This window comes from Ciconia boyciana, chromosome 18 (genome assembly GCF_034638445.1).
Source record: "Ciconia boyciana chromosome 18, ASM3463844v1, whole genome shotgun sequence".
NCBI classification, from domain to species: Eukaryota; Metazoa; Chordata; class Aves; order Ciconiiformes; family Ciconiidae; genus Ciconia; species Ciconia boyciana.
In genome coordinates, this window is record NC_132951.1 from 205,107 (window position 1) to 230,575 (window position 25,469).

Consider the following 25,469-nt stretch of genomic DNA (forward strand, 5'->3'; position numbering starts at 1 on the left):
AGAATAAAGGGGAGTTGGTAGAAACACAGAAAGGTATGCTGTGTCAGGAAATTGCCAACTTAGTATTTAGAAAGAGAAGCACTGCCTCAGTATGTACAGACATGTGGGTACAGGAACATGATTAATACAGTCTTGTTGGACTTCCAAAAGATTTTTGACGTGGTTCCTCACTCCAAAGACATTAAGGAAACTATGCAGCCCTAGCATAGAGACTGTCCTTGCAATGATACATAATTAGTTACAAGACAGTAGTTACAACCACTGAGAATATGTGAATCAGCAGAGAAGTATGCATGGATAAGTGATGATTACTATATATTCAACAACCTGGAAAAGACAGTGAACAGTGAGGTGACAATTTGTTGATGACTATGGATCTTCATTTTATTTATACAAGGTGGTAAAAAAAACCCCAAAACCAGGCAATGAAAAACTGAAAAGGGACTTCACAAGATTTGGTAAGTCTGGAAAAGAGAAAATATGTAACAGAGCATGAACATGCTCCTTTATAAATCCATGGTGCACCCAAACTTGGAGTACATGTACAGTACTAGTCTCCATCTTAAAAGGGATATCAAGAACCGGAAAAGTTTCAGGACAAGGCAAGGATGATCACAGGTATGGAATGGCTTCTTTACAAAGAAAGACTGGCTATGCTAGAAATCTTCAACCTGGAAAAGAGGCAGTGGGTTGTGGGGAGGAAGTACAATAACCAACAAAGTAAGCGAGGGGAAAGATAGGAATGGTCTCTCTTTGCTTCATCTAACACCAGGAGAAGGGGTTATCAGTTAAAATTAGAGATGGATTTTAAATGAATAAGAGGATAAAGGTCTTCACAGAGAATACAGTTAAGCTGAAAAACAGCTTGTTATGGGATTCTGTATAAACTAAAAAAAGATTACACAGATTCAAACAGGCGACCAGGTGAATTCATGAGAGAGAAATTTATATTGAGAGACAGTAAACAGGACCTTCCCTTCAAGAAGTCCCTGGGCTGCAAACAGCAGTGGCCAGGATGGTACCAGCAGGACGTTTCCTGTGTTTGCACTGCTCTTGTGCCCTTCTTCAGGTGTTTGCTGTTGGCCACTATCAGAGGCAGAATAATGGATTAGAATAATCTTTATTTTTACCGTGGAGACTTCTTGTGCTCTGACCTATGACAGATATTTCTGTTCTGAGAAAACGGCATGCAAGTTTGTTTTTGTTTTTAATTATTTTGAAGAGAAGTTTCAAAGTTGTGTGTTTACACACCTGATTCAAAACATCCCTCATCTTGAGAGAATGAGAAACTATTTTTGTTAGTCTGAGGGCATTTATCCTACGTTTGAGAAAACTATCTTCTGCAGGGCACAACTGTATTATGTATTTTTCTCTTGTTATAAGATTTTTAAAGATCAGCTCACAGCTGATTTGTTTCATGAAAATCAGGACAACTGCTTTGACAGGATCAAGTTGTGTGTGCAAAAGGCACCACTACAATGGCAACACTTGCTTCACACACTCTTCAGCTGTCTTAAGAGATGAAGTAGAATTTTTCAACCAGGGAAGATTTTCATCAAAATGTTACCTTTTTAAAAAGCAAAAAGTACCTCCAATCATACATTTAAAATGTGTGCTTTACTGGGGCAAGCTTTACTGTAGCTGATTTATAATACTTCATCATAATACTACATGAAAGTAAAAACCCAGAAAAACTCAGTAGTAAGGTAACTGATTCCCAAGCAGTCCTCAGTTGGCTGTCCTGGACCTACAAAGACAGGCTGTTAGCTGTGCACAGCAGCTCAACACAGAACTAAGTAGTTTCTGGAAACAGCACGACAGAGCTGCCTGGTCTCCAAAGGATACAAAGGGTTAAAATGAACAAAATCTTACAGAGCATTTTCTTACTAGCAGACTAGTAAATTAAAAAAAAATTCAACTGGAATATTTCTGACTGGCTCCATTTAGATGGTATTTACATTGCTCTTAACTCATTAATAATAAATGGCTGCTGTAAGTTATGGAGTTACAGGTCAAAAATGCTATTTAAAACTAATCTAAATGAGTAATCATCATCAACAATAAAAAAAAATAGGTTGTGAACACTCAGAACTATGGAGTGTTCTAAAATTACTCTGTTGTCAAATACTACACCATTCATAAGAAAAAGGACTGACCTGACTGGTAGTGGAAAGGGCTTCTGTCAAAGTTGAAACAAGCAAAAATTTCCATTTTTATACAGGAGCTAACAAAAAACAAGGAACTGTACCTCTGGAGTGGCGGAGGTGACCATCACATTGGCCATGAGGTCATTCCTTTTATACATGCTCTCCTCAAGACGCAGGAAGTTTCAGCTTACCCAGCACTGGTGAGACAACATGATGAAAACAGAATTCCTGCAAAGCAAATATATTTGTGCAAATTAATAAATAAAATTTAAAACCACCAACAATACAAGAGATTTCATTGTTCTTTGTGAGAGAAAAGAACTTCAGAAACAAGATGATCTTGGGAGCTAGATTCTCTTTTCTCTTTCAGGTACCAACTGTGAAGGAGCATAACTGAGTATCACTAAAGCCAGGCCTAGTCCTTATCCCCACTTCCAATCAACTCAAGAAATGTAAGGGGGGGAAAAAAAACAATGGTGTATTATTTGTCATTTATGTTGAATTAGGTTTTATATGAAGTCCATGCTAGGCAGTATTCATCCAGAAACTGCAGGTTACCATAATGTATTTTAAAATAAGAAATCCAAGCTATTAACTGACTGAAAAAATGGTGCTTCCTCACTTTTCCCTGTTCATAACTTGAATTAGTCTCATAACTGATGATTTAAGTCCCACTGTATCTTTCTAATGTGCAAATCCTATTTGCAGCTGCTTAGGCCACCACTAATATCTATACAGACATGTGCGCCTGAAAGCATTTTATGTCAGGCCCCAAAGAACAGAAGTTTTCCAGAGAAGAGAACCGGACAACATCATCGTTCTTAGCTGCAAGGATGAATCTCAAGGATCTCAGCTAATCCAGCAACAGCACTGTCTGAAGTGAGACTTTTTCCAAACTGGATTAAGCAGACAGATGCAGTTCCAAATTGGCTTAGGACTTCACATATGTAATATACCTTAAGCTTCCTCCAGAAACCAAAAGACTGAACTGCAAAAAAATCTGAGTATGTGGTACCATGAAGAAGCTGCCTCTACCCACTTGGATCAAATAATCTGTTCCAGAAACACAAAGTGTTTAATGAAAACGAAACACCCCCTCCCCCCATATTGAGGTTCTGAATTTACAAAGCTATTGATCACAACAGTAATACTTGTATCTAAAAGAACCATCAATCTTGAAATAAAGCACAAATAATTACGAGACAGCATATTCCTGAGTATTGAACAAAGGTAAGTATTAAGTATTTATAAATATTTATCCCCCTGATATCAGGAAATCAGATTTCATCTTCTTGGATATATGTCAATTATTATACACTAAAGGATATGCACCATATGGACATAGGTGGATATTTAATTCCACAAATCTAATTAAGTTGCATCTCATTCAGAAAAAAATAAAATTTGTATATGAATAGGCACAACTAAAATGAGGACAACTGACATGATTATAGACTTAATTCAGATAACAAGGGTACTCAAAAGAATTGCACACACATTTTTAAATAAAGTAACTTACCCAATGACAACAACAGATACTTCCAGGCACAAAAACATTCCTTTTGGTCAAAATTTTATGTAAGGGGAAGCGAAGGGAATCCTAAGCAATTTTACTCTCAAATCTACACAGCAAAAAAAATTTGACCATTGACTCATTTCTGAGTTAGCCAGCTAACTCAGAAAATCGCTCTGAAGGCTTTTTCATGTCACTGAAAAAACTGTCACCAATGGATATGTCTGGTCCCTCCCTCACACTGGACCTCTGATTACTGCTGCAAAACTTAAGAATTAATTCATTGTTCCTACAGAAGATACTGTTTGGAGACAAGGATTCTCTCTATTTATCTGAAATGAAGTAAAAGCCAGAACCAAAATTCAAATTCTACTCTCAAACACAGCAAAAAAACAGGCTTCACATAGATACTGTATTTGGTGCATTGTGGGTATCCATACTAACTACTAGCTTAACAGGTTAAAGCTGCCCGTTCATTAATGGTCCAACAACAATTAGCACAATGACACAGTACCTGCCAAAGTCCTTCAGTTAAATGTTCAACATAACACTTTATGCTCGTACCTTAACCACTGAAAATTTTGTCAGCTAATACATCATAATGATATATTTGAAGTTTATGTTCATTGAATCATGAATCAGAGTCCACGTAATCTCAAATCCAAGACTACTCCTACATCATAAACAATCTTATAGGAATACATTAACAGACTCTTAGGAGTACAATGAAATGGCTGATTAAGTGAGCAAGGGGACGGCTGTGGATGTTTACAAGCCCTACTGAGGTTACAGTGTTCAACACGATCCATTGCTAACATTCTTTATAAAGAAGGCCTTAGTACAGGATCTGCCTCTCACTGTGTCAGGTAAGCGATGCTCTGCAAGATTCAGACCTGAGAATCCAAATGGAACCTTAAGTGGAAGCTTGTTAAGATGGGCATAAAAAAAGCTAACACAGTTCAGGCCCGCAGGATTGTGCAGAAGAGACTGCTGAATCCAAACACCTGTCTCATCAAAAGAAAGAAGAACTTTTCCTCCCAAATTAAATAATCAGTATTATGCCCATGGGGTGAAAACTGAACTACCTGACTATTTCTAATTATTAAACCTAAATAGGCTGCTAGGGACAGGTTAAAATACAGCACCATATAGCCCTGTTTCACTGTATGAAGAACTGGCAATGTTGCAGAAAGTTTACACACACTTTAAGCATGCTGCTAGCAGACATCTAGTAAAAATTTTTCAGATACAGCACGCACATACATACTAAGACCACAACTACTCATGTGTGCCTCTGCACATGTATAAGCATGTGCACACACAAAAACCAAGAACTGCTTACAGAATTACCAAGTCAGCTCAAGCTCTGGTTCACTTTAAATCGAGAAAACAAACAGCATGGTTGTTTCATCATTCCCCACAGCACACACAGATGACCCCATGGCAACCCCTGCCACAGACTCCTGTGCCGGTACTCTTTTGGCAGAATCTGCAGTTGCTCAAATATGCAACTGCCGCATCTCCCTTTGCATCCTCACCCTTTCCCACAACACTCTGATCACACAAATGGGAAAATGCTGGAAAAGCAAGCAGCTGAGAATAAAAATAACCTCTTATTTTACTTCCTTGAGAAAGATGAGGTCTTCACCCCACCTGTCATCCCTACAAGGCCTTACATGACAAACACCAACAACTCTCCCCACGACCTCATGGGCATGCATGAAACAAATCAGTAACTGTGGTTCAAATAATGCCAGAATCTCCTCAGTTAAACTAGTCAAGAAGCAATCTACTTAATCTCGTGTCCTGATAAAATTGACTCATATTTTGAGCACCAACAGACTGCAAAGTATTTCTAGGTCTGGAGTTGCTCCTGTTCATAGTCCTTAGAGATACTGAAGTGGAAAGCAATTTTCATCACGTAATTTCTTTAAAACGTGGCATTTACATCAAGGCCACAAAAATATTCTCGTCTCCTCCTTCTCCGCCTTTCTGACTAGGCTTTCCAGTGTGCGGGGGCTCAAAAATGCTCTGAAAGGGGAAAGAAAAATCCCATATGTGATCTTGTATCCTGTCCAAACTAAGTTTTACTCCAAGTTTTAATGTTCGCTAAACCAAAAAGAGACAAAAGTGCTTTAGTATCTGAAACCAAAAGCACTAACATACTTTTGCCTTTCAACATTCAGTACATAGAAAAAGCTTGCAAGGTTAGATACTTTCATTCTAAAAAGGACCAAAATAAGTTTTTTCTTCTCCAAAAATGTTTCAAATATAACACAAGCATTAAAAATGCACTGGTTTTTTTCCTATGTGCATAGGTTTCTCCAACATTCACACCTCCTCTGAAAAAAAAATACACACCCACTTGTTTTGCTGCCTTGAGGAAAGTCATAAGGAACAATTATCCTTTTATGTCAAATCCAAGAAAGAGTTTTTATTCTTATGAAATCACCTGGTGATTTGAAGTATTTCCACACCTGCTATCACAAAAGGTATTACTCTGCAAATGAAGTAACACTGGAACTACTAGCAAGCCTACTGTAACAAAAGGCTGTCAGACTACATACAGAAAGATATTAAAAATAATTAATATAAAAGCTGCTCCCCCATACTTGCAATATTTCACTCCAACAAGATTAAAAAGAAATTTTTGAAATTCTGAAAATTATCAAAGGTCCAATATGTTGGCAATAAAAGGTAAAAAGTTACTAAAGTGACATATGATTTATTTTCATAGCTTTTGCTTCCAAAAAATTCTTTCAACTTGCTCAGGTTAATCATTAAAATGATGCATTATACAAAACAGTGCTAAAAAAAACCAAAACAAAGAAAACACCTTATCTGTTTGTATGTAAGGTTCACAGGTACATTGCAGTAGATCTCATTCACAGATTGCCAGAAGCAAAGTGGATAAATCAGGATGCAAACATACATACCACCAGAGGTTGTCTGTTCTTCTTTGCCAACTTCACAAACCCATTTAGATATGTAGTTCTCTCTGAAGCAAAAGTGAAGACAGTGCAAGAACAACTAAACTGGAAAAAAACAAAACCAAAAATGCCACCATCAAAACTGAGCACAAAAGTAACCCCTATAGCCATTATTTTACCAGCATTTGTTAAATTTTGTCATCTATGGCACAGAAGTGACATTCTCTGAAAGCAGAAATGCAAACTTTACATTTCTGTTAGTAATAGGCATGTAATCCAATTACAATGACCATAAATTCATTCTCATTACTAGTTATCCAACCCACAGGAAAGTCACTAAAAGACTCTTAAGCACAGATACCACCCTGGCCAAGGAAGTCCCTGTGCCCTAATTTCTGAACGCTAGCAGAGCAATCCAAGGAAGGTACTAACCGTTCACACTGCTCTCAGCAAATATGGGAATAACCATGCACGCAACCACTGATAACCATTGTTCTTACTGATTTTCTTGTTGGAGGAAAAAATACTGAGCTAGACAGGCTTTTGATCAGAGCTGGTACGGCCATTCTAGGCTCCAAAAGTTAACTATCATAGCTGATTTCAAACCCCATTTGTTTACTACTTTCATTAGTTCATTATGGGTTTCTTAATGTCACCGAGCTATGAGCTGACAGCTGCAGCATGCTTTTAAGAAAACATACTTCGGTATTCTACCAAAAGATAAGTGTTCTTTCTTAAGTGTAAGCTAGCTGCACAACTGGTTCAGTGAAGACAATTAAAGAGCACTAGGGCCCTGTTCAGGCACTGATAAACTTGGGTGGAACCAACAAAAGTTACCAGTTGGGGGTGGTGGTGGTGGTGTTTTGTTTGTTTGTTGGGGGGGGGGTGGGGGGGTGTTGGGGTTTGGTTTGGTTTGTTTTTAAATACATTTAGAATAGAATAGCTCCAGTTGGAAGGGACCTACAATGATCATCTGCTCCAACTGCCTGACCAAAAGCTAAAGCATGGTGTTCAGGGCATTGTCCAAATGCCTCAAACACTGCCAGGCTTGGGGCACCGACCACCTCTCCAGGAAGCCTGTTCCAGGGTTTGGCCACCCTCTGGGTAAAGAACTGCTTCCTCATGTCCAGTCTAAACCTCCCCTGGCGCAGCTTTGAGCCATTCCCAGGCGTCCTGTCCCTGGATGCCCAGGAGAAGAGCTCAGCACCTTCCTCTCCACGTCCCCTCCTCAGGAAGCTGCAGAGAGCAATGAGATCGCCCCTCAGCCTCCTCTTCTCCAAACAAGACAAACCCAGAGCCCTCAGCCACTCCTCAGAGGACATGCCTTCCAGAATTTGGTCTCAAACATCAGAATGGTTAGCTGTCATCGACCAAGATAAGGGAATGAAGGCTACTGAAACAATCTTGCTTTCTACCTCCAGCAAGATCAACAATATACTATTCCACTTCATTGTCAATTGCCACAACCTAAGGACACATTTACAATAGACCATATAGAGCTCCTTATTCAATTCTGAATTGTTTTTCATCATTGCACACATTTTCCTCTTTCTTCATTACAAAACTATTCCTCCAGATGTTCACCATTAGAATGTTTCTTTCCTTGATGAGCCATGAACAAAGTCATATTCAGATGCTGTGGGCGTAGTGTACAAATGAGAATATGTTAGCACAGTTAACATACTGGAAGAGGAAAATGGGACTGTATTATGAAAACAGGATGAAACAATAATGTGGTTATACTTGTGCCCCTGTGCTTGCATTCAGCCACTGATGTGAAACTTATATCACCATCTACATCACATCCAGCTTCAGTCCAGAGGCTTGTAAGGGGGGGGGGAGCGGGGGGGGGGGGGAGTCCCATCTTTTTGTGTTATTGCTAAATAAAGAGAAAAAGGCAATTAGCATCAAGGTATCTAAAACCATGTGTTGCTTGTTCTCCATCTCTAGATATTTACATATCTTTTTTCCCCCCTGCTAAGTTTCTTTTGTTTAGTATCATCATTTTAACATCAAAACCAGAAAAAAGTAAATTTTAAAAATCCTTCCGAGTCTGAGCAATTTACAGCTGTTTTGTCATTGCAGTGACAGAGCAAGCCAGCCTGGAAGGATTTCTAGAGGAGAATTTCTTTAAATCTTTCAAAGAAGCAGCTGCTGAGTGCTGTGTGGATACTTGCTAACCTAGAGAAAGGTTAATGCACAAACCTCACAAGCACTGAGCAACACTGGTGTAAAACCATTTTATTCCTGACTGACAGCATCCCCTCCCAAAAGTTTAGCACATTGAAACACTACATCGTATCTTTACTTTCCTGAGTGTCCCTGTCCAGTCAAGTATCACCTCTCAAACCCCATTTCTCATCCCCTCACATATGATTTCTGCAAAGTGGGAAGGAAAAGGACCACATCTCCTATAGTAAAGGCAGAAGTGATCCATGTGAACCCCACTTCCTTCAGAAAACAGCAATCTTTTTTGTGCCGTTCTGAGCCCTTTCATGACATACAATGCATGCACAAACGCACATATGAGACTGGACAGTTGAGCTGTCTAAATAGTCAGAATGCTTTATACGAAAAAGCTCTTTTCATTTCAAAAGTCTTTTTGACACAATTCAACATTAGACCTTGGTGGCCATTTTGTACAACATGAAAAATGCTGAAATATTCAAAAGCCTGGATTTAAATAATAATTGCCTACTAACAGTTTAGTAAGAAAAAAGCAATTAGGCTATAGAAGATTAAAAAGCCATTACATTTATATGACTAAAGATCCTCCTAAGCAAAAACTGTCTTGCGTATTTTCAGTATCTGTTTCACCAGAAAGTCCCTAATATATTTCATTATGCTTTAGGCAACAGTACCACCTATAGATAAAATATGCCATGAACACTTTAGTAGCTTCATGTACATCCTTTTCTGAGAAACTTATTACAGTTAATGAATAGCAATTAAAATGTAATGGAAATAATATTTATAATTTAGTACATAAATCCCTATATTGGGCTGTGACAAGACGCAATGACGACACACCTTTTGAAGGCAAACAGCACTCCAAAGTTTAGTGCAGCAACTTATACCAGTCACCGCTATGCTACCAGCACAGAAGTTGAGCAGAACTAGCAAATTTAGGATCACTAGATTTAGGATCACTAGACCTGTCAATCTTCAACAGATTGAAATAGGATTTTAACCAAAACCACTATAAACATTATTAAGGGTCTGTGGATTAACTATGTGTTAACCCCACTGATTTAGCTGACCACAAACTGAAATCAGCAATGTAAGTAAATATTCTTCAATAACATGCATCATTCCTGAGCAAACAGGCTGAAAAACTGATTCTTGCAGCACCTCCCAATAGCTGCCAATGAATCAAGCCTAACTCATGAAAAAGCAGATTCAAAGTTGATTTCTCATACTAAAATTGTCTCAACTCTCCTACTTCCACCCCTTTAGTGCATGTACACTCAAATGAGTTCTATCATGAGGAGAGAAACAGCTGCTGTGATCAGCTTAAGAAACAACTTCAAAATCCAGGTCCCAAACCCTTTGGGTTTTATGAATACTCAGCTGATTTGAATTATACCTAACAGTAGGCTAAAAACATCATCTGAAGCTGAGGTCACACTTTTATGATATGCTCCACTTGACTAGTCCCATGTTACACTAGACTGCCACAGATTCCTTTGTCATAGCCAGGTTGCCCTACGACAGTCTAAATCCTGGATTTTCAGAACAACTTACTGTCATAGGGCAACCTGGATACAAAGAAATCTGTGGCAATCACTACACCAAAAAAGGTAAGCTGACATTCTACAAGTTGAATAAAAATAAGATCTTACTATTTTTCAAAATTATAATAAACGCAAAGTCTCAGTCTTATAGTGTAAGAGCTGTACACACAATCTCATAACGAAAAGGCTCTTCATAATGCTCCTAAACTGTCAAAATTTATTTCAAAATTATTAAATATCTCACAGGATCCTTAGTTGCTAAAACCATGGAAGAGCAGGAGGCTGACAATGCAGGTTTGAATGTGTGATGCTATTTTTTATCCTAATTATGCCCCACATCTTTATTATATCCACTGATAACTGAGTTCACTCTAATGACCATTTATTATATTTACAAGTTAACTATTAAGTGTTCTCTTCTCCTCTCTCCACTCCGCTATCTCTACCATCATTAATGCGTCAAGAAGTAAAGTAACCATATGATCAACACTACTCGTGTAAGCAAAAGAAACATAATAAAGTGACATTCTACTAAGAAAGATCTCAGGCTGCATACCTAAACAAATTAAGACAAGAAATACAGTGCAAGTTTCTAATAATTAGAAACTGCTTGAAGAACTTTGCATAGATGGTGGAATTTTACCCATGCCTGGAAATCTTTACATCAAGGTTGAATTTATTTATTTATTTAAATAAAACCGCAAAACAACCCCCTACAAGACTGGATGAGAATTTGAAGACGTTTTCTGACATATAGAAGACACCAGTGATTATCACCAGAGTCCTCTCTTGTTTTCATGATCTATTAATTAATACAGGATACATATCAACAAAAGCTTTAATGCTGAAAATCACCTTCTTGAGCAACAGAAACCGCTAAGAATAGTACACAACTATACTTGGCAAGTTCCACCAGCACTGACAAAATGAAATCGTCACTGCAAAGCCCAGACTCTGCAGCAAATAGCCAGAAGAAAAGTGGGAACCAGTAAACAGTTTGTTAATTTGTCATACAAACATGGATTTGCTGGGAAACAGCAAGGCAACTTAAGCTCTCCTTTAGCTTGACTGATGTGACACTCCCATACCACAGTGCTGCAGATACTCCTTCCCAAGTTAGATAAAAGCTGCATTACGGTAAGTTACTGGCATCTGGAAGGTATTTTCTGCTTCTGCAAACCAAGCTTTCCATCTTCATTGTGGAACTGACAAAAATGCCTCTCAAATAAAGCAGTAATTTCTAGTTAAGCATTGCATTCTGATTTAAATTTCTCAGCAAAACTAGTTGAAGTTTCATATTTAGTACCAGTCTCAAGATTAGAAGACACCCTGCCTATCACACTAAACATCATTAACATATTTTGAAAAGGTATAGAAACAATACATTATAGAGAGGAACTAGTAAGGACTAGTATTTGCAATATTTGCCACAAAGCATAACAGCCTTTATGGCTTCTGAGTGTTCCATTAATAATAAGCTGGTTTTGTGTTCAAATGTTAGAAGCCAGCGAGAGTATCTCACATGTTCTACTATAAATGGGAAAGAAAAAAAAAAAAGTTGCATTTCTTAAATGAAGAATAACGACTAAAAGCTACTCCAAAAAAAGAAATCTAATATTCTTTGCTGCCACTTGAAATCTCTCATTCTGTGTTGACCATAAAAACCTGTGGACTCTCCTCTCCAAATCTTATTTAATCAAGTTTTAGAACACTTCGAAGTTTTCAGCGTTCCACTAGGTGGCAGTGACTCTTAACTTATTACAGGCCTGTTTTCAAAATGTCTTAAATCTTTTGTTTCATATGTAACCATAACTCAGAAATGAATATGTACTTGTCTTTGATAGATTAAGAAATGAAAATGGAAGAAAGTTCTTTCTAGGTTTTAGGTTTGTCACACAATTACTCTGAGAACCGATTTTACAGCATCCCTTAGAAAAATAATGGAAATAAATACAGAGAAAGTATCACAACTTGGTTGACATGAAGTCATTTAGAAGACAACACTAGATTGCACTGTACTGTCCTAAGTCCTGAAGAACAGAATTTACTCAGGGCTAGACAATAATTTATCCCTCACAGCTTCCATCATTCCAAACTACTTCCATACTTCTACTAATTTTGCCAAATCATTTTGGCTGGAAAAGCAAATTTTTTGAAAAGATTTGCAAAGCATAGGAGGTAGTGATTACCATTACCACCTTGCCCCTGATTTAACTTGTACTTCAATGATCAAGATGTTCATGTAAGACTGTGATAAATATTCCCTCTTTAGCATACTCTTTAGAGTTATTCACCACAACTATTGCCATGTTCCTTCACAGCTTCACCCACATAAAGTTAGTTTAGAAAGCCTGCTGTCTCTCTCTCAAGACTCTGTAATACCCATAATCTTAATTACTATCTTTTCACAGAATCACTGAGGCCAGAAGGGCTCTCTTGAGATTATATAGTCCAATGCCTCTGCTCAAGCAGGACAGGTTTCCCAGGACCACATCCAGTTGGGTTTTGATTATCTCCATGGACAATACAACTTCTCTGTGCAACCTGTCCCAGTGCGTGATTAATTCTCACAGTAAGTAAGTGTTTTCTTGTGTTTAGGTGGAATTCCATGTGTTCTCCATGCACTCTGTTCTATCCTATTTTAATTTGTGCCCATTGCCTCTTCCATTCACTGGGTACCACTGAAAAGATTCTGGGTCCATCCCCTTTACATCCTCTCATCAGGTACTTCTATACATTGGTGACACCACCCCTGAGCCTTCTCTTTTCCAGGCTATGCAGCCTCAGCTCTCTCAGCCTCTCCTCATATGAAAGATGCTCCAGTCCCTTAATCATCTTCGTGGGTCTTTGTTGGACTCATTCCAGTAAGTCCGTAACTTTCTTGAACTAGGGAGCCCAGAGCTGGACACAGCACTCCAGACATAGCCTCATCAGTACCGAGTAAAGAGGATGGATCACATCCCACAACCTGCTAGCCATGCTCTTCCTGGTGCAGCCCAGCATGCTTTTCCACAGTATCACAGCAGCCAACAAATAACCAGTAAGGAGGGGAAAAAAGGCAAGACAAAAGTGAAGAGTGCCTTAATTGAAGGCAAATGGATGAAACAAATTCCTTTCTCCTTCCCTTCCCAGTTTTTCATTGAACTAATGCTGAGCACTGTGGTGGCAGAGGTCGATCTACAATAGTCCTAGGACCCTTCATCACTGACGAAGGAACAAGAGTCTTTGTGTGAGGCACAGTACAACAACAAATAAAACAAGAAGTTATATAGAGCTATCAGGACACGGGCAAACAGCATAAAACAAGAAATGGATAGACTGACAGACTACAGGAATATAAGAGAACAGAGGAGGATTACAGTGTGACGCAAGCACTTCTGAGTTTTGAAAAAATACTGGAGCTTTATTTCTTAGGAATAACAGGCAGCAGTAAATTGGGAAACTAAAACAAAAGTTTTGATGACTATTCATTTAAGTGAACGAAATAATAGTTGCAATCCAGAACCAACCAGTTCTTCGGATCTGAATCCTTTAGGTTGGTAACTAGAAAATTGCTGGGTGATGGACTTTTGAGTACTCGATGAGGCCTATTCTGAATATCCTTGACAAAGAGGACTGCCTTTCAGTTAAAGGAACTCTCACTCTCTTGGGGGGCGGGGAGGGGGGGGGAGGTAAGAGTGAGCGAGCAGAATCAGTACATTTGCTGCACAGGAAAGAAGTCCCAATGTAAATGTCAACAAAGATCACAAATTATGTAGAAACTGAGGCACAGAGATGTTTATTATTGAGAGTATTTAAGCACAATAAAGACTTTACACAGTGTAAATGTCTACTTATCTCATGTCTACTTAATGTCTACTTAACATGTTCCAGAAGCCAACTGTCAATCTGACGCTCCTGCAGAGAACTTAGGAGAAAGATATGCATACAGGAGCAGCTCAGAGATCATTACTGGTTACAGGGTTTGCAGTCACTGCAAGAGTGGGTTCTGCTTCCAAGAAGGTGTAACAGACAGTCTGTACCAAAAAAAAGCTGACAGAGACACTACAGTCTAGCAAACAAAGGATGGATGATTATGTTCCTTGTCTGCAAGTTTATAGGAATGAGTTGAACATTCCTGTATTCGTCTTTAAATCCTAGGACCTAGGAAGGAACCACCTACTGAAGAGACAGAATGAGGACGGAAAACCAGAACTACACAACAGAAACTGCAAAACATTTACTCAAGTAGGTATGTGACAAAAGTTATTTGTATGTGTACTTTCTTAGGCATGAGAGGATCCGAAGTCAGGAAAATGAGCCAGGGATATGTACAGATGGGGATTAAGAAAGACACATGAGAAGGGAAAGAATTTATATAGAAAACTCAAAGTTTGTAGAAACCTGCCAAAAACAGATCCTGAAGGACAGAAAAATCAGCAAGAAAATCACTTATGTGAGAATATGACCATGTAAAAAAAGCAGAGGAAGTGACAGCATACCAATGAAAAAAAAAAAGATGAATCGGTCTGCCTCTGCTGTAGAACAAGGAGCCCTCTAATGATGGGATAGCCAGAAAGTAAGAAAAGGAAATTAGCCTCAGCAGAACAGAGTCAGGGAGGTTGGATGGACTGAATGCCAAAGTTCCAATGCACTAGAGGTTTAGAATTTTTACAGAAGCTATCTGGAATTTTCAATCCAAACAAAAACAAACAAGTCAGTGATGCTGCTCAAGATCCACTGAGATAAATAACCATCTCAAAAATGATACTAGGAGTAAAAAGTTGACAGGGAAATGGGGGGCAAAAAACCCTGACTAGTGAAAAAAACCCACAAACTTACATAGTAGAAATTAGAAAATAAAAAGAAAATAAGAATACTCCAAAGCCAGCCTGACATGAAGTCTGCAACAGATATTAAATACAAAGATTAAATAATTCTTTTGTCATGTAAATAACTGCATGCTGTGGGAATGGTTCCAAGATGAAGAATAAGCATTACACAGCCCAGAATTATAAAAGTCTGTCCTTTAAAAAAAAAAAAAAAAAAGAGCAAGAAGAAAAGTGTGGAATTACAGCACTGTTAATGGAAGTGACTATAAAGAAGTGGAAATCACCACATCCACTGTAGTAAACTCAGCAGTGAATGCTTTGAACAGTATAGATACTAGAGCTGGTAATCTAGGTAGCTAAATAACTTCCCAACACTCTAGACCAATAATTCAATCTGCTTCATTTTCTTAATTAAGTTCCAAATACTCCTAGATGCCAGAGCAACTATTTTAGCAGATCATTTATATTCCATATGATAGAATCCCTATAGTTCATTGAATGCAATACGGCTGGCCACTTACGAGCCACATAGAGAGAGAGATATATATCTCTATATACTATCCAGAGAGTATGCATCAACTTGAGAAAAGCTCTAACCTCTCCAAACTGGCTTTCAGGTGCACTAGCAGGTATGTAGTACTAGCAGCTTTTCAGGGCAGTAGCAGATACGGGAGGGAAAAAAAGCCATCTCCCCAGAGCTACGAAGATGTGTGTTTATAGGAGGGAGGGAATATTGGCATAACAGAGTCGTGTCTTGGACCCTGCTGAGGTTATAAGAAAATATCCTATGTTAAGCTTTTGGATAAAGAAATCCTTTAACGCCTTGATAGTCATACCATCGAGTTTGAAAGCAAGATTAAGGCATCAGCTATCAATGTGCTAAACTGAAAACGAATCCAATGTAGATATAACACAGGAATGCACATTCCAAATTTTTAAAGTACTGGGTGCAAGAATCTGAATGCTTTATGCGTACAGGTCCCAGAGCTGATTATTCAGTTAGCTAAAACACTTCTCAAGAGCATCAGACTACCGGTTTCAATTGTCTCAGGCTTCCTCTAGACTTTGACAGTAAATCTAGCATAGAGATCTACCCCATGCATCTCAGAAGACCTATTTAAAATGAATTGGTCTGGAAGCAATCCTCATTCCAACAGACGATTGTGTGAAGACATCTTGACTGTATTACACACATCAATTCAAGCAGGCTGTCAGACTAGTTTCTCCAATCTAGTCTCCCACTTTTAGAAGTAATGTCCTTGAACTGCCGGTCTTACTTTCCTGGAACAGTGAAAGAACACTATATTGTTATTTCAGTGGCTGCTTCTTTCCCATAATGCAGCTGGGGAGTTTTGCTGTGATGCATTACATTACTTTATCCTAATCCAGACTACATGCAGTTGATATTCTGCACGAGTCACCCTTACAAAAGCAGCTCATGGAGGTTGCCTGTTGGCACCTGAAAAAAAAAAAAATAATCAACCTTTATAACCATGTAAACATAGATACCCTATGTGAACTGGCAATTACTTCACATAAATGAAACATGAACACAAACTCCACCTTAGCAAATTCTAAGAAACTGAAAGATTACTATATTAAATGAGGAAAAAAGGCAGAAAGCACTGCTGCATAATGTCAAAGTGAACAAAGTGAAAAATATTTCTAGGTTAGCAACAGTAACTACAAAAGCAATACTTTTCCTTAACAAAGAACAAATAATAAAAAAACCACAAGTTAAGAACCCAGTACCATCTTGATCCACATCAAGACAGAGCTGCAGCCCTCTCCAGCAGACGTCCTCTCTCAAAAGGCATTACCCTTCAAGCAAGTCTGCTGATTTGCATAGGTTAGGAGGACAAGATACATGTTTAGGAGAGTTATACTTTAGGGGAATCTCAATAAATATACTTTAGGGGAATCTTTTCACAGGAAAAGAGATCTATATCTACTGTATTACAGTATAATACTATCATGACTAACACGACTCTAGGTTCCCTAAACAGAAGAGAACTGAGACACTTCTGTAATCTCTGGTATCAAACATAAGTGAAAATAGGAAAATACCTGCTCCTTTAATTACAGTTGCATACTTACAGTGGAATAAGGTAGTTCTGCACTCACTTAACCCATTTTGCTGCACACCTCCATCAGTCCATTGTTGGGTCTAGCTCTGGCTATTCAGCAGGTTTCTCTCTTGTTTAAAAGCATGACATTCCTGTAAATGAACAGGAAACAGGATTATGGTGACATTTATTATATAACTCAGTTCTTCTCAAATTGTGCATTCCTTACCTGAAACATGCAGTCTGGTATTTTTATTCTTAGCTCTCCCTCCCAGCTTTGATGGCTAGTTCCCCATTCTAGTTTCATTGGTATGTGACAAATTCCAAAACTCAAAAGAACTAAAGAATACATCACAGAGGGAAAAGCAACATATTAGGAATTTCATAACTAAATATTCTCCAAATATGTACCTGTAACTTTTCCTCACTCTGTCTATCAATACATAGTCCAAGCTGATAGGGGTTTGCCTATTGCCTTTAATCACTTCTTTCAAGGTGCTTTTATGAATGGTAAATGCTACTCATTCTCACTTTGTTTTCCTCAAGACTTAACTAAACAAACCAGAATGGACACAAACCCAAATACAACCATTCTTCTTTGTACCAGCAAATTAAGCCACAGCTCTTCCACCAAACATTATCAGCAACAAACCTGAGAAAATACTGTTTGGGTAACTCACTTTGGTGATATTTAGACATAGTCCTTCCCTTTTCTCCTCTTTTGCCTTATACCAACTTTTATAACAGCTAGTATTTAAGAAAATTATACATCAAATGAGAAGAAAATCATCTCAAAGATAGATACTTTCATGTGGAAACTGACATGAAAATCCCATAAAAGCCCATGTTGCTTTGATAAAGTTAAAAATCACTGCAGATCACATGGGGTTACTACTGTGCCTCTACTACAGTCTCTATTCTCCTTCTATTGTTAAGGAACCTCCACTTACAAAAATGTGTATCTTCTAGTCTTTAAATACATGTAATTCCTACTGGCATCAAAGAAAGCTATCTTTTGCTGGAAAAGTACCATTCTCTTCATACACTCAAAACTCATCCAAACTCCGAATATACAAACAGCAGGCACTCCCTGCATGAGCAAACGATCCTAGTTCATAAAAGAATCCAAATGACAAGTTATGAATGAGTTAGCATCCACTTAAGTATTTCAACCAAAATTACAGACATAACGTATGTTCACATCCCATCGCAGCTTTGTCAATCAGATTTGTTCCCTGGCAATTAAGTTTTTGTTTTGTGTGTGTGTGCTCTGTCTACTTCTTTCACTCTGAATAGCTCTGAAAACTAACCTTCCAAGTAAAATTTTGATACATCTGAAAAAATTGCCTTTGCAAACTCTGTGCTGGCAGTTTCCAGCGTACCTGAACTTTTCAATTAGGCAGCATTAATTCTTCCTGTTTCTCCACCTCCCCCATGCTGTTAATAGCCAAAGGTCATTTGGTATCGAAGACAGACATCAATTAGGCAGACGGAATTTATCAGGAACAGATATACATGCCACCTGATGTCAGCAAACAGACATCCATGAAAACGTTAACAAACAGGGAAGAAAAGAGCCTCTTGTTGGAAAAAAATCATCAATATTTGGAATCCTGCATTAAAGAAGACCTCTGCACCTCACCACAAATTAACTGAACAACTTGCAATGAGACAGACTCATTCAAGTTGAAGCATGTGTTTCACACAATGAACCCTGTAAAAAAATATTTTTACTATAATCCAGTTATCCACTATAGTTGATGAAAAGCTTTGAGCCAAGGAAAATATTTAGGACTACGTATATGAAGGAATGACAGGAATCAGAAAAAAACCTACAAAAATTAGATAATCCCAAATCCCAAACCACGTCTTAGGTAACTGTAAAATAGTGCTAAATCTTTATGTTTCATATTACTTGCTAAAGGAACTATTAAAGCTTCCATTAACTTCCATATTCCTCAATTTCTTTGGTGCAATGTGTTCCATAAGGGAGTATCTACATGTTTATTTTGGAGACATTTCTGCAAAATAGGAAATTGCTTTCAGATCCAAACATGAGAAAATACACACTTTTTTTTAAACACTTAAACTAGTTTACTTTCTTACTTAAAAATACTTGTACTTACTTAAGAGATGTGATACTTCTTAATATCTATTTCTGACTGCTTATGTAGTCATAACAGAAAAGTAGTCATAAAAGAAAATCATTGAAAGCAGCACAATTTAACTGTGTTATTTAAGCAGTCGTCTTTCCTTTGGTAAAGGATCAGCTATGCTTTTATAAAACACAAAAGTGGAGTCTACATTCACATACCAGTTGCAGGATTTTTTATTCAACATTTAAAATCTGAAAACACTAATTGGTATTAAAAAAAAATACCTAAACCTTTCCGCTATTCATTTTCTTTCACTTGAAGATGGCATTTGTAAGATAAACCTAAAGATATTAAAGTAATATTAAACCAAGCTTTAGTCTGTTGAAATAAGATAATTTTCTTGAAAGCCATCCTAATGTAGTTTTGTAAAACAAATCTGGCTGAAGACTGTATCTAGCATATTGCTCAGGAAACAGAATATATACGACAAAGCCCAACTGAAAGTTAGGCTTTCATTGACAAAAAATAAGACAGACAACTCAGATGCCAGAGGAGAGGCTGAGAGAACTGGATTTGTCAATCTTAAAAGGGCTATGCTAAGGACTGATCTTGTTGCTGGCTTTAACTGCCTAATGGGAAATTACAGAGAAGACGGAACCCGACTTTTCTCCAAAGCAAGCAATGAAAAGACAAGAGGCAAAAGAGACAAGTCACAGGAAGGTAAATCCCAATCATACATTAGGAAAAAAATATTCACAATGAAAACGCCTAGGCATCAGAACAAGTTGCCCAGAGATGTTATGGAATCTCAAAATTCAGGAAGACGCTGAGCAACCTCCTCTAAACTGGCCCTGCTTTGAGCAGGGATTTGGACTAGATTATCTTTGGAGATTCCTCCCAACTTACATTATTCTATGAGTAGAGTAATTCCTTATTCTAAAAGCTGCGTGTCTTCCTCTACATCATTTAAGTCCAAGCTAGAGTCTGTGAATACCTAAGCGTACTGTTCCATATCCCACCCTAAACGTCTCAGATTAAGTTTTGCATAGTCATTCAAGAAGTGTTTGGACAACGCTTAGAAATATGGTTTAACTTTCGGGTTGCCCTGTGCGGAGCCAGGAGTTGGACTCGATGATCCTCATGGGTCCCTTCCAACTCGGGATATTCTACGATTCTGTTACATCACTATTATGTCTAAACTTCTACTCACAGCAATTTAAGCTGTAAGAGATCATTAAAATCACTTAGTCTGATCTTCAGTTTTTAGTGACAGGTTTTTAAATTTCACCCAGTTGTTTGTGTGTTGGCCTCAAAAATTTATCTCAAAATGAACATAGGATGTTTTTCCTGAAACAGAAGGGAGAGATCTAAAGTCTCCTGTTTTCTTGCTCCAGAACTACATCCTAATTTCTTATGTGAAGAGTTTTGGCTTCAGTTTCATTTGTTTGTACTCTGAACATGACAGCAGCTGTACCAGGAGAACCTAATCCTCCGTGCAGCACAGCTTCCAAACTCCACACTGGTTCATAGGCAGAACATACTGAAAAAGAGAAGATGAGGGAAACCATGTAGCATAACTTCCTCAAGATATTTTTTCCAGTCTATCATGATTTGCAGTTCAGGGACTTCCTAAGTCACAGATAAAAATCTTCGCACCTAATACTCCCTTCAAGACTTCCCTCTGACGAATTTATCCAGTTGCTTTGCAACTATACAAACTTTTTTTGCAAATCTTGGAGCATCTACAACATCCTCTAATGAGAAGTTCTGCAGCTTGTGAGAAAATTAATGTTTTTGTGAAAAATGTCTGCTCCTGAAGCTAGCTTTTGTTAGTCTTATTTCAAGCCCTTTGGTTCTTGCATTAAAGATGACAAGTAAAAAAACAATCTTTCCTGCTCACCTTCACAATTCATGATGCTAGAAAGATACCATACCCTCCCTCAGACATCTCTTCTAGGCTGAGGGTAGTCAAGTTACAGTTTACTCCTTGTAAATCAACCACATCCTTCACTTCAACCCCACTGCCCCTCTTTGTAGCTTCTCTAATTTCCTCACACCCTTTTGAAGAACACCACACACTGTTCAAGATAGAACAGTGTGGACAGAAGATATACACCCACTGTATACTTGTTCTTTGTTATTTCTCATATAAATCCCTACCACTAACACTTTTCTGATCACTTTGATGTTCTCATAGGTGTCTCTCTTGCCTGTCATGAAGAGGCTGACTGCAGCAAACATTTCTCTCTTGTGTTCAAGACCCTCCTTGATCCTGCATTTAATCTATTAGGCTGATCTTGCTCTTTAAGTCTCTCATCACAAATTCTTAAAACATTTTTACTGCTAATTTTGGGGCACTCAGAACTTTTACCTTCCTTTTTAAAATGAGGATATCAAAAACGTGCATTATTATCCAGTATCATTTTCACCAAATGCTGTAGAACTTAAAATCTTCTTCCTAATTCTATTCACTACTTCCTTGTCTATTTATTTAGAGATAGAATTAATTCTTTTTTCCTGTAACATTGCTGGGAGTTCTTGTTGCATTGCTAACCTATTCTGACTGCCTGCATCATTTGCAGAATGTCTGCTCCTCAAAACACGTTCCCTTGTACTTTAAATGAAGGCTACAGTTCCTCTTCTTCAATACAAAAATTTGTGTGACCTTAACACAAACTCTATTGAAATATATAGCATGCCCAATGGTCTACTTCACCCTGTTCAGATTGACTGTCTTAACTGTTCACGTTTTTAACAATTTACAAATGTTAACCATGGCATTCACAAATTTACTGCCAGATCACTGATGAAGTTGTGCACCGTCAGACCGAGTGCAACTCCCTGTAGATGTATTCTTATTAAAAAATGGTTCTTTCATCAGCAGCTAGCACTGATATATCGGCCAGACAGTAAACTGTCTGTTTACTGAGTTTGTTACTAAAAGGATAATACGTTGTTATTTTTTAAACCTGAGTATCACACAGTGTTAGTGTGCTTGATTAAGTAAACATATTTATAGTTTTTACCTAGTTACCTTGGTCAATTCAACCTCCAATTGCATACAAGAACGAAGTTAAGTTTGGTTAGCAAGACAAGTTTCTCACAGAACCATGTTGCCTAACTACCCCAATATTTCTGTTCTTCAACATATTATTTAATAAAGCCCATCCTATTTTCCCCTATTATTTTGTTTAATATGGATAACCAAGGTAACATCAAGGAATAAGCTTCATGGAGCACTTGCCTTTCGTTAGCTCAACACTAGAACTCTCAGTCTTCAAAATCAGGACTGGCAGGCCAGAGTTCTCAACTTCTATCTAGCAATTTAAGAAGAAATCTGGTTCTCAGACTTTTAAATTGTTTATCCTCAGGACTGTCTGACATTTATTAACCGGAAAGTATTTCATAGTTCTTACCTGATATGACATCCTGTTTCTTACCAGAGGAAAAAAAAAAAAAAAAATCTATTATACAGACATTAATGGTTTTCCCAAATTTGCCTAGCAATAGACAAACATATCACTAGGCTTCCTCCAGAATACATACCAATTCTTCCTGGCTGTCCTGAGCTCTAGTAAGTACAACTGGCTCCAAAATCTTTGGTTACTTTGTCATCTATGGTACTTCAAAAATTCCAATTTATACAATTGCTACCTAGTTCCCCTACTCCTGTTTTTATATATTCGTTTTTGCATCTAAACACCTCCATTTTGAAATTAAGTCAGTTTGAGCTGCTGATGAAAAGTATTCCTCTTCTCAAGTATCACAGGAATGGAATGCATGATTTTTAAATGGGACAATCTCTCTGTTGAATTCCCCCCTCCCCCTTCCATATGGGCTAATACCCCAAGTATGATGAAAAATGGGAGCAAAACTTTGCAGAATAAAAGTTTTAGATGGAGAAATGTTGTTGAAAATTGAAATGCAATTAAAACACCCATAGTTTTTGGCAGTTGAGAAAGATAAGCTTTTGCTGACTGTCAATACAATGTATTACTTTAACCAAAGAGACTGAAAAACTGAAAATAAACACAATTCAACTTCACCATTGTTAGTCGCAGAAAACACTGAGTGGGATAGAAAATATAGCAAAATGGTCACTTAAAGACTTTTAAAGAATAAGTTTCTCAGCCTCATAGTCTGAGAAAGGCTGTGCTTCCTATGTAAGTTTGCTTTAAAGATATTTTACATTTGTATACACAATAAATTAAAATATCTTTCATTTTCTGAAGTGCTCATTAGTAATGCTTTTAAATATACTATCATATCCACATGTAAAGTTTGATTACAAAGTGTGCTAAGAGCCTGGAAATAACATTTACATGGAAAAAAAAGCAAAGCTCGTAACTACTGCCCGTCTTGATTTCTAGCTGTCACCCCTTTACAAAAAGAAGGTAAATAAAAAGAAAAATGAATAAAATAACTTGGTTAAAATAAGAGTTTTCTAATATTTTTCTTTGAACTGGTGCTACACCATGCAGGACGGACAACATACAGAAAACGAACAAGCAAGCACACATAGCTCTGTCCTTACTGCACACTCTTCCAGTCCTTGTCACACATGAAGAATAACTACTAGGCACAGCATGCATGTTCAATGCAAGAACAATTCTGACTTTAAAAGCATCTGTTGGACGTAAAAGGCACAGATTGCTACATTCAACTATAAGGTCCTTAGGGCAAGGAATATCTTTCCACATCATAAGAGGGAACAACCCAGATTTAAATTTTTTTTCAATAATAAATAAGACAAAAGACCACATATGTTCCATTTTCTTGGGTTCAGAACAACAGACTACAGACAAAAGGCATGCTGTGGTTCTACAACTGAGAATTTCAACAACAGCTCCTTCTCCACTACATGCCAAAACCTTTGACATACTGAAGCCTGCTGAAGCCACCCCAAGAATTATCTGAAGTGATGTGAGAACAGATCTCAGCCAACCAAGGTTCCTTAACAGCATCTGCACAGTATCATTCACGTGACATGCAAATAGTTTTCAGATTTGTTCCAAAAGTCCAGTGGAGGATGTGGCCAAACCCAGAAGGTTTGGCCACATCCTCTGCTCCCCCCGTTACCCTACACCACAAATACGCCCCTTACAAAGACCACTCTCATTGCCCACCGAGCCTCAAAAGGCACAGTGCCCTCCAAACCCACGTGCCCAAAAAAGCAACCACCCCATTTCCTCACGCCCTTCAAGCCCTGGAAATCCAGCCAACCGATGAAACACCTGCACGGCCAGCGCCCACAGAGGGCGGCTGCTCCCGCGCCCTAAGTATCCGGGCTGACGGGCCGGCCGGCCCCCGGGCGCGGAGGGGCGGCGGGCAAACGGCGCGGGCAGCGCGCAGCAGAGGCGACGGCACCGGAGCCTGCGGGGCTTTGGCCCAACACGAGAACGTGACACGGCTGTCCGCGCATCGCCCGGCGGCGACGGGCCAAGAGCCCGCTCCCGAGGGGCTGCCGCCCCGGCCCCGCCGCCGGAAGGCCGCGCGGCGGCCAGGCGGGCGCCCGCAGCGCGGGCACCCGCCCGCTGCCCGCAGCCGGAGCCCGGTGGAGCCCGAGCCCGCAACGGCACCCACAGGGAGGGGCCTCGCAGCGGAGGACGCGGGGAGCAGCGCGGTCCGCCCCCGCCGCGCACCTGCCCGCGGGCCGCGCCGGAGGCCGCGCCGGGCCCGCGCCACCGCCGCCGGCAGAGACGGGCTGCGCCCCGCGCCGCGCTCGCCGCCCCTCCGGAGGGCCGGGAGCGGCGGGCTTCCCGCCAGCGGCGCGCCCCCGGAGGGTGGGCTCCCGGCCGGGCCCGTCGCCGCAGAGCTCCGCCCGCAGCACACGCCCGAAGCGGGGACGGGGACGGCGGCGGGCAGGGGGCTGCGGCGGAGGGGCCCGCGGCCCGGCGGGGCGCGCGCAGCCGCCCCGCGCCAGCGGCGGGGGGGCGGGTCCCACCTGTCCCGCCGGGCGCGCAGGGCTCGTCCACGTCTCACCTGTCCGGGGACGGCCGCCCCCAGCGTCGCTCACGAGCCCTCCCGGCGCGGGGACCCCGCCGGCACCGGGGCAGGGGGGCGCCCTCCGCGCCGCAGGCCGGCCGCCCACCGCCGGACCGAGCCCCCCGCCCGCCGCAGCCGCCGAGGCGAGGCCCAGGCCGGCCGAGGGGGGATCGAGGGGCGGGGACGG

At 39.6% G+C, this 25,469-nt stretch overlaps 1 protein-coding gene across 6 annotated transcripts in view; it reads right to left on the reverse strand.

Annotated features, from left to right (window-relative positions):
- RALGPS1 (Ral GEF with PH domain and SH3 binding motif 1) overlaps positions 1-25,443 on the reverse strand; it is a 134,822-nt gene extending 109,379 nt beyond the window's left edge. For 5 of the 6 annotated variants that reach the window (XM_072882757.1, XM_072882756.1, XM_072882755.1 and 2 more), the window contains exons 1-4: positions 25,280-25,443; positions 17,233-17,353; positions 6,597-6,695; positions 2,249-2,375 (exon numbers count right to left, since the gene is read on the reverse strand). Coding sequence is in view for 5 of the 6 variants with exons in the window: in XM_072882756.1 (XP_072738857.1) it covers positions 2,249-2,305 (57 nt within the window). In the remaining variant the exon portion in view is untranslated. Of the gene's footprint in view, positions 1-2,248; positions 2,376-6,596; positions 6,696-17,232; positions 17,354-25,241 lie in introns of all 6 variants that reach the window. The other variant, XM_072882754.1, reaches the window with a different exon arrangement.
- Positions 25,444-25,469: the final 26 nt, after the last annotated feature.